Source organism: Scyliorhinus canicula, chromosome 12 (genome assembly GCF_902713615.1).
Source record: "Scyliorhinus canicula chromosome 12, sScyCan1.1, whole genome shotgun sequence".
Lineage (NCBI taxonomy): Eukaryota > Metazoa > Chordata > Chondrichthyes > Carcharhiniformes > Scyliorhinidae > Scyliorhinus > Scyliorhinus canicula.
Window position 1 is genome coordinate 62,103,425 of NC_052157.1, and position 17,359 is coordinate 62,120,783.

General features: G+C 55.9%; 1 protein-coding gene across 2 annotated transcripts in view; it reads left to right on the top strand.

Moving 5' to 3' along the window:
• Window positions 1-17,359, top strand: part of smg9 (SMG9 nonsense mediated mRNA decay factor) — a 64,420-nt gene that overhangs the window by 37,094 nt on the left and 9,967 nt on the right. For both annotated transcript variants that reach the window (XM_038813368.1, XM_038813367.1), the window contains exons 9-12: window positions 5,244-5,329; window positions 8,229-8,335; window positions 11,389-11,496; window positions 13,672-13,797. In XM_038813368.1, the coding sequence (XP_038669296.1) occupies window positions 5,244-5,329; window positions 8,229-8,335; window positions 11,389-11,496; window positions 13,672-13,797 (427 nt within the window). The remainder of the gene's footprint in view (window positions 1-5,243; window positions 5,330-8,228; window positions 8,336-11,388; window positions 11,497-13,671; window positions 13,798-17,359) is intronic.

Genomic DNA, 17,359 nt, shown 5'->3' on the forward strand with positions numbered 1-17,359 from the left:
CTCTCTGTCTCGCCCACGCTCACTCTCTGTCTCGCCCACGCTCACTCTCTGTCTCGCCCACGCTCACTCTCTGTCTCGCCCACGCTCACTCTCTGTCTCGCCCACGCTCACTCTCTGTCTCGCCCACGCTCACTCTCTGTCTCGCCCACGCTCACTCTCTGTCTCGCCCACGCTCACTCTGTCTCGCCCACGCTCACTCTGTCTCGCCCACGCTCACTCTCTGTCTCGCCCACGCTCACTCTACCACGCTCACTCTCTGTCTCGCCCACGCTCACTCTCTGTCTCGCCCACGCTCACTCTCTGTCTCGCCCACGCTCACTCTCTGTCTCGCCCACGCTCACTCTCTGTCTCGCCCACGCTCACTCTCTGTCTCGCCCACGCTCACTCTCTGTCTCGCCCACACTCACTTTCTGTCTCGCCCACGCTCACTCTCTGTCTCGCCCACGCTCACTCTCTGTCTCGCCCACGCTCACTCTCTGTCTCGCCCACGCTCACTCTCTGTCTCGCCCGCGCTCACTCTCTGTCTCGCCCGCGCTCACTCTCTGTCTCGCTCGCGCTCACTGTCTCGCTCGCGCTCACTGTCTCGCTCGCGCTCTCTGTCTCGCCCGCGCTCTCTGTCTCGCCCGCGCTCTCTGTCTCGCCCGCGCTCTCTGTCTCGCCCGCGCTCTCTGTCTCGCCCGCGCTCTGTCTCGCCCGCGCTCTCTGTCTCGCCCGCGCTCTCTGTCTCGCCCGCGCTCTCTGTCTCGCCCGCGCTCTCTGTCTCGCCCGCGCTCTCTGTCTCGCCCGCGCTCTCTGTCTCGCCCGCGCTCTCTGTCTCGCCCCGCGCTCTCTGTCTCGCCCGCGCTCTCTGTCTCGCCCGCGGCGTCTCTGTCTCGCCCGCCGCCTCTCTGTCTCGCCCGCGCTCTCTGTCTCGCCCGCTCTCTCTGTCTCGCCCCGCGCTCTCTGTCTCGCCCGCGCTCTGTCTCCCCCGCGCTCTCTGTCTCGCCCGCGCTCTCTGTCTCGCCATCGCTCTCTGTCTCGCCCGCGCTCTCTGTCTCGCCCGCGCTCTCTGTCTCGCCCGCGCTCTCTGTCTCGCCCGCGCTCTCTGTCCCGCCCGCTCTCTCTGTCTCTGTCCCGCCCGCTCTCTCTGTCCCGCCCGCGCTCTCTGTCCCGCCCGCTCTCTCTGTCTCGCCCGCGCTCTCTGTCCCGCCCGCGCTCTCTGTCTCGCCCACGCTCACTCTCTGTCTCGCCCACGCTCACTCTCTGTCTCGCCCACGCTCACTCTCTGTCTCGCCCACGCTCACTCTCTGTCTCGCCCGCGCTCACTCTCTGTCTCGCCCGCGCTCACTCTCTGTCTCGCCCGCGCTCACTCTCTGTCTCGCCCGCGCTCACTCTCTGTCTCGCCCGCGCTCACTCTCTGTCTCGCCCGCGCTCACTCTCTGTCTCGCCCGCGCTCACTCTCTGTCTCGCCCGCCGCTCACTCTCTGTCTCGCCCGCGCTCACTCTCTGTCTCGCCCGCGCTCACTCTCTGTCTCGCCCGCGCTCACTCTCTGTCTCGCCCGCGCTCACTCTCTGTCTCGCCCGCGCTCACTCTCTGTCTCGCCCGCGCTCACTCTCTGTCTCGCCCGCGCTCACTCTCTGTCTCGCCCGCGCTCACTCTCTGTCTCGCCCGCGCTCACTCTCTGTCTCGCCCGCGCTCACTCTCTGTCTCGCCCGCGCTCACTCTCTGTCTCGCCCGCGCTCACTCTCTGTCTCGCCCGCGCTCACTCTCTGTCTCGCCCGCGCTCACTCTCTGTCTCGCCCGCGCTCACTCTCTGTCTCGCCCGCGCTCACTCTCTGTCTCGCCCGCGCTCACTCTCTGTCTCGCCCGCGCTCACTCTCTGTCTCGCCCGCGCTCACTCTCTGTCTCGCCCGCGCTCACTCTCTGTCTCGCCCGCGCTCACTCTCTGTCTCGCCCGCGCTCACTCTCTGTCTCGCCCGCGCTCACTCTCTGTCTCGCCCGCGCTCACTCTCTGTCTCGCCCGCGCTCACTCTCTGTCTCGCCCGCGCTCACTCTCTGTCTCGCCCGCGCTCACTCTCTGTCTCGCCCGCGCTCACTCTCTGTCTCGCCCGCGCTCACTCTCTGTCTCGCCCGCGCTCACTCTCTGTCTCGCCCGCGCTCACTCTCTGTCTCGCCCGCGCTCACTCTCTGTCTCGCCCGCGCTCACTCTCTGTCTCGCCCGCGCTCACTCTCTGTCTCGCCCGCGCTCACTCTCTGTCTCGCCCGCGCTCACTCTCTGTCTCGCCCGCGCTCACTCTCTGTCTCGCCCGCGCTCACTCTCTGTCTCGCCCGCGCTCACTCTCTGTCTCGCCCGCGCTCACTCTCTGTCTCGCCCGCGCTCACTCTCTGTCTCGCCCGCGCTCACTCTCTGTCTCGCCCGCGCTCACTCTCTGTCTCGCCCGCGCTCACTCTCTGTCTCGCCCGCGCTCACTCTCTGTCTCGCCCGCGCTCACTCTCTGTCTCGCCCGCGCTCACTCTCTGTCTCGCCCGCGCTCACTCTCTGTCTCGCCCGCGCTCACTCTCTGTCTCGCCCGCGCTCACTCTCTGTCTCGCCCGCGCTCACTCTCTGTCTCGCCCGCGCTCACTCTCTGTCTCGCCCGCGCTCACTCTCTGTCTCGCCCGCGCTCACTCTCTGTCTCGCCCGCGCTCACTCTCTGTCTCGCCCGCGCTCACTCTCTGTCTCGCCCGCGCTCACTCTCTGTCTCGCCCGCGCTCACTCTCTGTCTCGCCCGCGCTCACTCTCTGTCTCGCCCGCGCTCACTCTCTGTCTCGCCCGCGCTCACTCTCTGTCTCGCCCGCGCTCACTCTCTGTCTCGCCCGCGCTCACTCTCTGTCTCGCCCGCGCTCACTCTCTGTCTCGCCCGCGCTCACTCTCTGTCTCGCCCGCGCTCACTCTCTGTCTCGCCCGCGCTCACTCTCTGTCTCGCCCGCGCTCACTCTCTGTCTCGCCCGCGCTCACTCTCTGTCTCGCCCGCGCTCACTCTCTGTCTCGCCCGCGCTCACTCTCTGTCTCGCCCGCGCTCACTCTCTGTCTCGCCCGCGCTCACTCTCCTGTCTCGCCCGCGCTCACTCTCTGTCTCGCCCGCGCTCACTCTCTGTCTCGCCCGCGCTCACTCTCTGTCTCGCCCGCGCTCACTCTCTGTCTCGCCCGCGCTCACTCTCTGTCTCGCCCGCGCTCACTCTCTGTCTCGCCCGCGCTCACTCTCTGTCTCGCCCGCGCTCACTCTCTGTCTCGCCCGCGCTCACTCTCTGTCTCGCCCGCGCTCACTCTCTGTCTCGCCCGCGCTCACTCTCTGTCTCGCCCGCGCTCACTCTCTGTCTCGCCCGCGCTCACTCTCTGTCTCGCCCGCGCTCACTCTCTGTCTCGCCCGCGCTCACTCTCTGTCTCGCCCGCGCTCACTCTCTGTCTCGCCCGCGCTCACTCTCTGTCTCGCCCGCGCTCACTCTCTGTCTCGCCCGCGCTCACTCTCTGTCTCGCCCGCGCTCACTCTCTGTCTCGCCCGCGCTCACTCTCTGTCTCGCCCGCGCTCACTCTCTGTCTCGCCCGCGCTCACTCTCTGTCTCGCCCGCGCTCACTCTCTGTCTCGCCCGCGCTCACTCTCTGTCTCGCCCGCGCTCACTCTCTGTCTCGCCCGCGCTCACTCTCTGTCTCGCCCGCGCTCACTCTCTGTCTCGCCCGCGCTCACTCTCTGTCTCGCCCGCGCTCACTCTCTGTCTCGCCCGCGCTCACTCTCTGTCTCGCCCGCGCTCACTCTCTGTCTCGCCCGCGCTCACTCTCTGTCTCGCCCGCGCTCACTCTCTGTCTCGCCCGCGCTCACTCTCTGTCTCGCCCGCGCTCACTCTCTGTCTCGCCCGCGCTCACTCTCTGTCTCGCCCGCGCTCACTCTCTGTCTCGCCCGCGCTCACTCTCTGTCTCGCCCGCGCTCACTCTCTGTCTCGCCCGCGCTCACTCTCTGTCTCGCCCGCGCTCACTCTCTGTCTCGCCCGCGCTCACTCTCTGTCTCGCCCGCGCTCACTCTCTGTCTCGCCCGCGCTCACTCTCTGTCTCGCCCGCGCTCACTCTCTGTCTCGCCCGCGCTCACTCTCTGTCTCGCCCGCGCTCACTCTCTGTCTCGCCCGCGCTCACTCTCTGTCTCGCCCGCGCTCACTCTCTGTCTCGCCCGCGCTCACTCTCTGTCTCGCCCGCGCTCACTCTCTGTCTCGCCCGCGCTCACTCTCTGTCTCGCCCGCGCTCACTCTCTGTCTCGCCCGCGCTCACTCTCTGTCTCGCCCGCGCTCACTCTCTGTCTCGCCCGCGCTCACTCTCTGTCTCGCCCGCGCTCACTCTCTGTCTCGCCCGCGCTCCCTCTCTGTCTCGCCCGCGCTCACTCTCTGTCTCGCCCGCGCTCACTCTCTGTCTCGCCCGCGCTCACTCTCTGTCTCGCCCGCGTCTCACTCTCTGTCTCGCCCGCGCTCACTCTCTGTCTCGCCCGCGCTCACTCTCTGTCTCGCCCGCGCTCACTCTCTGTCTCGCCCGCGCTCACTCTCTGTCTCGCCCGCGCTCACTCTCTGTCTCGCCCGCGCTCACTCTCTGTCTCGCCCGCGCTCACTCTCTGTCTCGCCCGCGCTCACTCTCTGTCTCGCCCGCGCTCACTCTCTGTCTCGCCCGCGCTCACTCTCTGTCTCGCCCGCGCTCACTCTCTGTCTCGCCCGCGCTCACTCTCTGTCTCGCCCGCGCTCACTCTCTGTCTCGCCCGCGCTCACTCTCTGTCTCGCCCGCGCTCACTCTCTGTCTCGCCCGCGCTCACTCTCTGTCTCGCCCGCGCTCACTCTCTGTCTCGCCCGCGCTCACTCTCTGTCTCGCCCGCGCTCTCTGCCCCGCCCAGGCTCCCTCTCTCCGCGACGCCCGCCCCCCCCCCTCTCTCCGCGACGCCCGCCCCCTCTCTCCGCGACGCCCGCCCCCCCTCTCTCCGCGACGCCCGCCCCCCCCTCTCTCCGCGACGCCCGCCCCCCCCCTCTCTCCGCGACGCCCGCCCCCCCTCTCTCCGCGACGCCCGCCCCCCCCTCTCTCCGCGACGCCCGCCCCCCCTCTCTCCGCGACGCCCGCCCCCCCTCTCTCCGCGACGCCCGCCCCCCCCTCTCTCTCTAACACACAAACCTTGTCCTCCATAACTGGACTATGTGTATGTGGTTTTGTTCCATTGCTGTCTCATTACCGAACGTATTGAATCTCCTGTGCCCGCAGTCTCTCCAGATGACAGCTTTCCTGTTCACGGTGTGCCATGCTGTCCTCCTGGTCCAGGACTGGTTTACCGATCTCAACCTGTACAGGTATGGGCTGAATTGGAGCTGGAGAAGAGTTGGAAGCGAGGGAAGGAGGCATTGGTTTGGTTGAAGGGGATTGTTAGTAGTGGCAGGGTTTGATTGGATGGGCTGATCGCTTGGAGTCGGCTAAGTCAAGCTGGAGAGGGAGGACAAAGTGAAAAGTCTCACATCTCTCTCTACTTCTACTGATAGTAGCGCCCTCTCCCCGCACGCCGCTCGGCTCCCTCTCCCCGCGCGCCGCTCGGCTCCCTCTCCCCGCGCGCCGCTCGGCTCCATCTCCCCGCGCGCCGCTCGGCTCCATCTCCCCGCGCGCCGCTCGGCTCCCTCTCCCCGCGCGCCGCTCGGCTCCCTCTCCCCGCGCGCCGCTCGGCTCCCTCTCCCCGCACGCCGCTCGGCTCCCTCTCCCCGCACGCCGCTCGGCTCCCTCTCCCCGCGCGCTGCCGCTCGGCTCTCTCTCCCCGAGCGCCGCCGCTCGGCTCCCTCTCCCCGCCCGCCGCCGCTCGGCTCCCTCTCCCCGCGCGCCGCCGCTCGGCTCCCTCTCCCCGCACGCCGCTCGGCCCCCTCTCCCCGCGCGCCGCCGCTCGGCTCCCTCTCCCCGCGCGCCGCCGCTCGGCTCCCTCTCCCCGCGCGCCGCCGCTCGGCTCCCTCTCCCCGCACGCCGCTCGGCTCCCTCTCCCCGCACGCCGCTCGGCTCCCTCTCCCCGCACGCCGCTCGGCTCCCTCTCCCCGCGCGCCGCCGCTCGGCTCCCTCTCCCCGCGCGCCGCCGCTCGGCTCCCTCTCCCCGCGCGCCGCCGCTCGGCTCCCTCTCCCCGCCCGCCGCCGCTCGGCTCCCTCTCCCCGCGCGCCGCCGCTCGGCTCCCTCTCTCCGCCCGCCGCCGCTCGGCTCCCTCTCCCCGCGCGCCGCCGCTCGGCTCCCTCTCCCCGCGCACCGCTCGGCTCCCTCTCCCCGCAAAAAAACTTCATCCATTTCAATGGAATCATCTCTGTCTCCTCAACCAGTGAATATTGGTCCCTTTTGCACAATCTCTTTCCAAGAGCACAGCTCCCTCATTCCAGAAGTTTAAGTTTAACCTTCCACGGGATGTGAGTATCACTGGCTTGGGCCACTGCTTGTTGCCCTTCCCAAATTGCCCCTTGGAGTGTCTCACTCGGCCATTTCAGAGGGGCAGTTGACCCAGATTGTTGTGGGTCTGGAGTAGCAAGTAGACCAGACCAGGTCAGAAGGGCAGATTTTCCTCCTGAGGACATTAGTGAATCAGATGGGTTTTCTGACAATCGACAATGGTTTTGTGGTCTCCGCCACTGAGGCGAGATTTACAATTGCAAATTTCTGAATTGAATTTAAGTTTCCCCAGCTGCCGTGGTGGGGTTTGAGCCTGTGTCCCAGGAGCCGGGGTCTCTGGATGGCTTGTCTGCTGACAACCACTTGGCCACTGTCTCCCCTAGTTGAATTTCCTTTGTTGGAGCTGGCTCTGAAGCATGAAGCTTTTCCCTTAGGCAGGGTGACCCCTTGTGCACGGTAAATGGTCCTGCGTAAATCCTGGACTGACCAACACTTTGAGCCCAGTGTCAACTCCGGCCAGCCCATTGAGCTGCAGGCCGAACACTGAGCCCTGTCGGATCCCACGCTGTGCAGTCCTAGCACCAGCCCAGAGTTCAGAGATGGGAGGCTCCGTCAGGATTTGGCTGGAGATCTGACTCCAGTGAGTGCTGGATGCTGAAACAGTGAGAGTTGGCTGGTCGCTCCTTCGAGCCTGGGAAAGCACACAGCTCTCTTGGCTCCCTCAGCCTTGTTGCTGGATTTCCCGAAAGGAAAAAGGCAGGATTTGGATTGGGGCTCAGCAATATCCCATGGGAGAAAAGGGGACCTGTGTTTCTACAGCAATGTTCTGCTGACCCCAAGACTGAAATATTTCTCAACTGACTGCGACTTGAAACAGTTATATGGTCATTTTAGTGGTGTTTGTTGAGCGATCAATACTTGCCCAGGATTCTAGGGAGAACCCCACTCAGATGCCCCCCCCCACCCCTGCCTCAGTACTGGCCCTGAGACAGTGCAGTGCTCCCTCAGTACTGACCCTCCAACAGTACAGCGCTCCCTCAGTACTGACCCTCTGACAGTGCAGTGCTCCCTCAGTACTGACCCTCCAACAGTGCATTGCCCCCTCAGTACTGACCCCCGGCAGTGCAGTGCTTCCTCAATACTGACCCCCCGGCAGTGCAGCACCCCCTCAGTACTGACCCTCTGACAGTGCAGCACTCCCTCAGTACTGATTTTCTGACAGTACAGCACTCCCACAGTACTGACCCTCTGACAGTGCAGCACTCTCTCAGTACTGACCCTCTGACAGTGCAGCACTCCCTCAGTACTGACCCTCTGACAGTGCAGCACTCCCTCAGTACTGACCCTCTGACAGGTCAGCGCTCCCTCAGTACTGACCCACTGACAGTGCAACACACCCTCAGTATTGACTCTCTGATAGTGCAGCGCTCCCTCTGTTATGGAACTGTGTGTGTTTCAGTCTGAATAATGGGGCTTGCATCTGTGATCTCTGGGGCATAAACCCTGACCCCTCAATCTGAGGAGAGAGGAGGCAGAGTGCTCAACCCATCGAGCCTCTCTGATATTCAGGAGTGTCATTATTGGCCTCAGTGCCTGAGTCGGGGGCAAGCGGTCAGCCAGTGTCTCCTCCTGATTGCTGACAGGAGGCAACGTTGCCAGTCAGAGCGCAGAGTTGAATGTCACACTTGGCGGGGCCTCCAGTGAACTGTAATTAGCTGTGAAAGCCAGTAGGAGGCAGCACAGGCAGTCGAGAGTGACAGGGCACACTACTGCACCAGTGCAAAACACCCGTGTCCATCAAAGATGTCCAAGTTGTTTCTTTTTTTATTCCTACTACACAGATTTCTCCAGACAGCTGAAATGCTGAAACCCTCGACTCCCTCGCCCAGTCACGAGTCGAGTGGTGGTCCAGGGTCTGACGAAGGCACAGAATACTACCCCAACATAGGTAAGGCAGCTGGAATCGGAACTGAGTAAATCTTTCAGCCGTGAAATGTCCATCAACTCTGAGAGTACAGCTTCTGTGGGTGTGGAACAGAGACAGCCCCCGAGCTTCGGAGCTCGAACGTCATGCACCTCTTTCAACTTTTAATCACTTGAGAGATGTGGGCATCGATACTGGGTCTAACATTTATTGCCCATCTCTAATTGCCCTTTGAAAAGGTAGTGGTGAGCTGTCTTCTTGAACGGCTGCAGTCCATGTAGTGTAAGTACACCCACAATGCTGTGAGGGAGGGAATTCCAGGATTTTGACAGTGAAGGAACGGCGATGTATTCCCAAGTCAGGATGGTGATTGACTTGGAGGGGAACCTCCAGGTGGTGGGGTTTCCAGGTATCTGCTGCTCTTGTCCTTCTAGATGGTAGTGGCCGTGGGTTTTGAAGGTGCTGCCTAAGGAACCTGGCGAGTTCCTTTCACCTTGCAGATGGTGCACACGCTGCCACTGTTTATCGGTGGTGGAGGGTTTGAATGTTTGTGGAAGGAGGAGCCAGCAGCAGGCTGCTTTGTCCTGGATAGTGTTGAGCTTCTTGAGTGTTGTTGGAGCCGCACTCATCCAGGCAAGTGGAGAGTATTCCATCACACTCCTGAATTGGACAGGCTTTGGGGTTCAGGGGGTGAGTTACTCGCCGCAGGATTCCTAGTCTTTGACTTGCCCTGGTAGCCACGGTATTAATATAGCTAGTCCAGTTCAATTTCTGATCAATGTTAACCCCCAGGATGTTGAACGTGGGGGCTTCAGCGATGGTAATGCTGAATTGAATCTCATCCAATCCACCTAGCCTGCACATCTTTGGGTTGTGGGGGCGAAACCCACGCAAACACTGGGGGAATGTGCAAACTCCACACGGACAGTGACCCCAGAGCCGGGATCGATCCTGGGACCTCGGCACCGTGAGGCAGCAGAGCTAAGCCACTGCGCCACCGTGCTGCCCTAATCTAGTCTTAAAGACACTCATTTGGCCTCTGCAGCAAAGAGTTCCACAGATTCACCACCCTCTAGCTGTAGAAATTCCTGCTCATCACTGTTTTTTAAGGATCGTCCCTTTAGTCTGAGATTGTGTCCTTTGGTTCTAGTTTTTCCTACAAGTGGAAACATCCTCTCCACTCTATCTAGGCCTCTTATGTTATCAACATAATATCAATCTATAGGTGGCTGCCACATTTGAAGGTAAATATTGGTCCTTTAGAGGATGAAAAGGGAGATTTAATAATAGGAGATGAGGAAATGGCTGAGGAACTGAACAGGTTTTTTGGGTCGGTCTTCACAGTGGAAGACACAAATAACATGCCAGTGACTGATAGAAATGTGGCTATGACAGGTGAGGACCTTAAGAAGATTGTTATCACTAAGGAGGTAGTGATGGGCAAGCTGATGGGGTTAAAGGTAGACAAGTCTCCTGGCCTTGATGGAATGCATCCCAAAGTGCTAAAAGTGATGGCTAAGGAAATTGCAAATGTGCTAGTGATAATTTATCAAAATTCACTAGACTCTGGGGTGGTCCCGGCGGATTGGAAATTAACAAACGTGACACCACTGTTTTAAAAAAGGAGGTAGGCAGAAAGCGGTTAATTATAGGCCAGTGAGCTTAACTTTGGTAGTAGAGAAGATGCTGGAATCTATCATCAAGGGAGAAATAGCAAGGCATCTGGATGGAAATTGTCCCATTGGGCAGACGCAGCATGGGTTCATAAAGGGCAGGTCGTGCCTAACTAATTTAGCGGAATGTTTTGAGGACGATACCAGGATATATCTGGATTTCCAGAAAGCCTTTGACCAGATGCCACACAAAAGGTTGCTGCATAAGATAAAGATGCATGGCATTAAGGGTAAAGTAGTAGCATGGATAGAGGATTGGTTAATTAATAGAAAGCAAAGAGTGGGGATTAATGGGTGTTTCTTTGGTTGGCAATCAGTAGCTAGTGGTGTCCCTCAGGGATCAGTGTTGGGCCCACAATTGTTCACAATTTACATAGATGATTTGGAGTTGGGGACCAAGGCCAAAAGTACAGAGGATACTGGAAGTCTGCAGAGGGATTTGGATATGTTATGTGAATGGGCTAGGGTCTGTCAGGTGGAATACAATGTTGAGAAATGTGAGGTTATCAATTTTGGTAGGAATAACAGCAAAAGGGATTATTATTTAAATGATAAAATATTAAAACATGCTGCTGTGCAGAGAGGCCTGGGTGTGCTAGTGCATGAGTCGCAAAAAGTTGGTTTACAGGTGCAACAGGTGATTAAGAAGGCAAATGGAATTTTGTCCTTCATTGCTAGAGGGATGGAGTTTAAGACTCGGGAGGTTATGCTGCAATTGTATACGGTGTTAGTGAGGCCACACCTGGAGTATTGTGTCCAGTTTTGGTCTCCTTACCTGAGAAAGGATGTCCTGGCGCTGGAGGGTGTGCAGAGGAAATTCACTAGATTAATCCCAGAACTGAAGGGGTTGGATTACGAGGAGAGGTTGAGTTGACTGGGACTGTACTCTTTGGAATTTAGAAGGATGAGGGGGGATCTTATAGAAACATTTAAGATTATGAAGGGAATAGATAGGATAGATGCGGGCAGGTTGTTTCCACTGGCGGGTGAAAGCAGAACTAGGGGACATAGCCTCAAAATAAGAGGAAGTAGATTTGGGACTGAGTTTAGGAGGAACTTCTTCACCCAAAGGGTTGCGAATCTATGGAATTCCTTGCCCAGTGAAGCAGTAGAGACTCCTTCATTAAATGTTTTTAAGATAAAGATACTTTTTTGAAGAATAAAGGGATTAAGGGTTATGGTGTTCGGGCCAGAAAGTGGAGCCGAGTCCATAAAAGATCAGCCATGATCTCATTGAATGATGGAGCAGGCTCGAAGGGCCAGATGGCCTACTTCTGCTCCTAGTTCTTGTGTTCTTATTACGGTTCAAAGAAAGTACTTCATTGGCTGTGACATCTTGAAGGGTTTGGACTTTTCCTTCTCTCTGTGCTCTCCCTCGGTTTAACTTTTCCCTCTTCTGTGCAGTTTTCCTGCAGAATAAAGCCAGGCGCGAGGACTTCTGCCCTCACAACCTCAAGAAGATGCACATGGTCATCGACAAGCTCATGCTGCACTCGCACCTCAAGTATAAAGGTAAATCACGCTTTGCACTGTAATCACAGGGTCACACAAACACACCTGACGTATCCCACCATGTTGCACCCAACTGGTTTGGATTCCATGCTCTTCTGCAAAGGTCTGTGCAGGAGCGGAGACACCGTGGTCTATTGTGCACAGAGACCTTTGAAGATGCCAGTATATGGACCCTGCTACAGAGGCAGAGGCAGCAGGGCTGGTTGGCGTTGCCAAATTTGCTTAATTGTTATTGGGCGGCGAATGTGGACAAGGTACGGCGGTGGTGGGAAGGAGAAGGGGTAGAGTGGGTTAGGATGGAGGAGGAATCTTGTAAGAGGTCCAGTTTGAGGGCTATGGTGACGGCAGCATTGTCATTGGCTCCGAGTAGGTATCCAAGGAGCCCGGTGGTGCAGTCCACAGTGAAGATATGGAATCAGTTGAGGAAGCAGTTTAGGGTGATGGGGATGTCGATGCTAACGCCGCTGTGCGAGAATCATGAGTTTGAGTCTGGGGGCATAGATAATGTATACAGGCGGTGGAGGGAAGTGCGGCTGGTCAAGATGAGGGATCTGTACTTGGAGGAAGGGTTTGCCAGTCTGGAGTAGCTAAGGGAGAGGGTAGAGCTGCGGAGGGGGAGTGAGTTCTGTACAGTTGATTGTCAGGAAGCAAGTTTTCCGGGGTGTTTGATCGCTGTAAACTGTTTTGATACATGTTTGTAATAAAGTACATTTTTAAAAATCGAAGATGCCAGAATATGTTGATGAGGTTAAGGGAAGAAATGTACTTACACTTGTAGCATGTGAAGTGCAATTTTAATTGGACCCAAGCTGGTTGCTGAAGCAGAAGCCAAGACACTGAACGTTTCTTCAATGAGAGTTTATTGACTTGTTCATTCTCTCATCTCTCCTCCCACAAGCCCAGTCTCCCAGTATCCCCTGTTTATATGCTCTTGTAAGAAACTAGTAAAGTAAAGAAATTAGTGGCTCCCTGTAGGATCTCTTATTTTTCAGATCAGAGACGAGGGTCCGGTGGTAGGGCAAGATTGAGTTTTACTGCAAAAATCTAATTAGTACACTTCAAAAACTACCAAAATACAAAACAAATGCCAAGTGGGGCATAAGGAAGAAAATAATGGAAAGCGAACTAAGGCGAAGAGAGAGCAAGAGGTGCAAAACTTTATACCAAAACGGTTTGTTACTACCCACCTCTCTGTTCCCTTTTGGTTTACAGGTTTTGAATTGTGCTTTCTAAATAGTGGTCTTTACTATCACTCACATTGATATGCAACTTGCCGGCTGTATACATTTACAGACTAGCTGAAAGGCTGGTGTAAGATTTCACCGCCAAGTGGCGAACCCATAATCTGACCTTGGCTCAGAACACTACAAGCTTGTATTTCAACTGCAGTTACAATATTTTCAAAACTTGTTTTTTAACTATTTCCCTGCAGTCCCTAAAGGGGTGCTTTGGTTAGAGGAAATAAGGAGAAAGTGTTTCCAGTTGACAGGAGGCTTGGTACCCAGAGGGGACACAGATTGACGAGAATTGATGAAAGAGCCAGCGGAGGGGTGGCAGAGATGAGAATTTTTATTTCACACACAGCGAGTTGTTGTGATTTGGAAGGTGCTACCTGAAAGAGCGGTGGAAGCAGATTCAGTAGGGGCTTTCAAAAGGGGGGAATAGGAAGGTGAAAGTTTTGCAAGGATCTGGGGGAAAGAGCAGGAGGGGGAGGGTAGGAAAGAGTGGGGAGTAAGTAATGAGAACTCCCAGAGCCAGTGCAGTCAGGTTGAGCCCAGTAACTTCCTTCCGAGGCTGTTTAATTCATTATATTCTGCTGCTAAGTGGCAAACAATGACCTATTCTGAGGTGAATATGTGCAGTGTTAAGTTCTTACAAACCTGAAGCTACACTGTTCATTTGTTACACTGTGTGAATGTTGGTGTATACGAGACACCCTGTTTCCATTGCGCTGTTGGATACCGTAAACAAGGATATCATTGCTGCGTGACATGTTTACATACAAGTTTCCATTAAGCATGTAGAAATGATAGTGGGAGTAACATGGAGCCAAATTGCAGACGGGCACACGTATGTAACCTCTATTCGACAGATATTAAATACTGTCCAGCAGATATTTTGCCCCTTGTGCTCAATCACATACTTTCTGGCGTTCTTTCTGTTCTGTTAAACTAGGTACGCTATCAATGTTGGACTGCAACATCTTCCCTGGTTTGAGCAATGATTTCCTGGAGGCAGAAGTCAACTTGTTTCTCCTTCCAGTCATGGAGAGCGAGGTTGAGGAAAACCTAGTCAGGGCCGGTAAGATTACGGTTCCTGGGCCTTTTGAACAAACAAAATAAAGGAACAGCCATTGCAGCCTGGAAACCCACGCAGACACGGGGAGAACGTACAAACTCCACACACACAGTCACCTGAGGCTGGAATTGAACCCGGGACCCCTGGAGCTGTGGGGCAGCAGTGCTAACTACTGTGCCGCCATGATCCCTCTTTACTGTCTCCTCAGACAGTTACAGCATGGGGTAAAGCTCCCCCTACACTGTCCCCATCTTGCATTCCCAGCACAGGTACAGCACAGTGTTAGATACAGAGTGAAGCTCCTTTTACACTGTCCCCATCAAACACTCCCAGGAGAGGAACAGCACGGGGTGAGATACAGAGTAAAGCTCCCTCTACACTGTCCCCATCAAACACTCCCAGTACAGGTACAGCACGGGGTTAGATACAGAGTAAAGCTCCCTCTACACTGTCCCCACCAAACACTCCCAGGATAGGTACAGCACGGGGTCAGATACAGAGTAAAGCTCCCTCTACACTGTCCCCATCAAACACTCCCAGGACAGGTACAGCACGGGGTTAGATACGGAGTAAAGCACCCTCTACAAGTCTACACTGTCCCCATCAAACACTCCCAGGACAGGTACAGCACGGGGTTAGATACAGAGTAAAGCTCCCTCTACACTGTCCCCATCAAATACTCCCAGGACAGATGCAGCCTGGGGTTGGATACAGAGTAAAGCTCCCTCTACACTGTCCCCATCAGAGTCTCCATGGGCAGGCACAGCACGGAGTTAGATAAAGAGTAAAGCTCCCTCTAAGCTGTCTCCATCAAACACTTCCAGGATGGGTACAACACAGGGTGAGCTCCCCATCAAATTTCTGTGGTCAGCAGTATTTATGGCATTGAGTTGTTTTGAATTTCCATCTTTGCTTCACCGAACTCTGGGATGAAGAGCGTGTGAAAGCAGCTATTCATCCCTTTAGAGATCTTGTGAGCAGGGTGCCAAATATTTCACAGAAACTGTTAAACACCAGCACTGATTCTCGTCAAGGAACTTGTTAGTCAGCCAATGACTGGGACAAACTGCGCAGAGACTATCACCAGCCACAATGTTATTCAGCAAAGAAAACACTGCAGGTCTCAAATGGGCAACAAAGCACTTTTCCTTTTTGAAAAGTGGTCAGTGTTGCTGCAAATGCAGCAGCCTGTTAGCACACAGCAAGATCCCATAAGCAGCAAGCCAATAATGACCTAGATCATCAGTTTATTCTCCCCTACTGATTGAGGGATAGATATTGGTGTTGAGACACAAGTGAATTAGGACGGGGGTTGTAGGTGGAGAGAGCATTCATAGAATGTACAGTGCAGAAGGAGGCCTTTTGACCCATTGAGTCTGCACCGTCCTTTGGGAAGAGCACCCTACTTAAGCCCACGCTTCCACCCTATCACCATAACCCGACCTAACCTTTCGGACACTTTAGGGACAATTTAGCGTGGCCAATCCACCCAACCTACACATCTTTGGACCGTGACAGGAAACCGAAGCACCAGGGGGAAACCCACGCAGACACAGTAATTTTTTGAAGAGTGGAGAAAGAATTATCTCCGTCTGGTTATATATAGATCTTTAGAATAGGTGAAAAAAAAACAATTGAGAGCTGGGGTTTTATACATATGGTGCGCAATCGAACAGCCTCCCTGCACCCCGCTCCATGACGCGACGAGGCCATTAAATCTCACGAGAGGCCTTGGAAGCGCGAAACACCTCGCGGGATCTAATGTGATCGCGCGAGATGCCGCGATCTGGATTTCAGCCAGTGACGCCCGTTTAAATATGTCTGTGTCAGATTATCACAGAACCAGGGAACTAACACCCGCAGCTGGGAGACCTCGCCATGGCGCCGTTTAGCATTGGTCCACACAAACATGGACCAGGTGTAATGGCTCTGGGGAGAGCGGGGGGGGGGGCATTGGGACAGAGCGGGGCGGCACTCTGCCACGCGGACATGGTAGTACTGCCAGGCTGGCATCTCTAACTAACCAGACTCTGGGAGAGATAATAATCTTTATTATTGTCACATGCAGGCTTACTTTAAGACTGCAATAAAGTTACCGTGAAAACCTCCTAGTCACCGCACTCTGGCGCCTGTTCGAGTACACTGAGGGAGAATTCAGAATGTCCAATTCGCAAGCATGTTTTTCGGGACTTGTGGGAGGAAACCGGAGCAGCCGGAGGAAATCCATGCAGAAACAGGAAGAACATTCAGACTCCGCACAGATAATGACACAAGTGGAAATCGAACCAGCGTCTCGTGTGCTGTGAAGCAACAGTGCTAACCACTGTGCTAATGTACCACCCATTCCTCCTCTACTCTGTCTTCAATGGGACATCCCCTTATTCTCAAACTCTGCCCCCAAGTTCTACATACCCCCCCCCCCCCCTCACCACCACATGGGGAAAACATCCTCTCAGCACCCACTCTGTCAATCTCCTCTCAGAATCTCATGTTTCAATAAGATCACCTCTTCTAAACTGTAACAGACTCTGGACCAATCTTTGTTTTTTATTATTCCACGCAACATGGGTGACGCTGGCTGGGCCATCATTTATAGCCCATATGGGGACAATTAAGCATCGGCCACATTGTCTGGGGTCAGGAGTCACATATTGGCCAGATATGGTCGGCAGATTTATTTCTCTAAAGGGACATCGAAAGGTTAGACCTTTTAATTTGCAGATGTTTATTGGATTACAATTTCCCCATCCGCTGTGGTGGAATTCAAATCCAGGCCCACCCGAGAATGACCCTGGGTTTCTGGAGTATTGTCCAATGATGACAACCGCCACTTGCACAACTTCCCCTCATAAGGTTGACTGTTCCCAGCGACCACCTTTGAACTGCTTGGAATGAAATGTTGAAATCCCTACAGTGCAGAAGGAGGCCATTCGGGTTTGCACCGGTCCTCTGAAACAGCATCCTACTTAGACCCACTCCCCTGCCCTATCCCTGTAACACCACCTAATCTGCACATCTTTGGACATGAAGGGGAAATTTAGCATGGCCAATCCACCCAACACTGGGAGCTGGGGCAAAACCCCATGCAGACACAGGGGGAACGTGCAAACCCCACACAGACAGTCACCCAAGGCCAGAATTGAACCCGGGTCCCTGGCACTGTGATGCAGCAGTGCTAACCACTGTGCTCCCCTGCAGTGCCAAGTCCCATCCCCTCTTTCTGCAAGGAGACTTTGCCACTGTGTCTTCATCCATATATCAGGGTCCCTGGTTCACTCTCAGAGGCTTGGATACAAAGGAATGCCCCCAGTTCTCCCTAAATGAGTTCCCCCTAATTCCCCAGTGTGGCACTGTATCATCATGGCAGTCATTGGGCTGTTCATGGCTGTGCAGTGGGCTTTGTGGTTGGAGAGCTTCTCTGCTCTAGAGGGTCAAGGACACGATGGACCTATCGAACACCTTGAAGTCCAGCAGATGGGAGATTCTTTTCAAAATCCTCATACTTGCAGAGTACACAGATTGATTCCAGGGATGAGGGACTTGTCTATATGAAGAGAGATTGAGC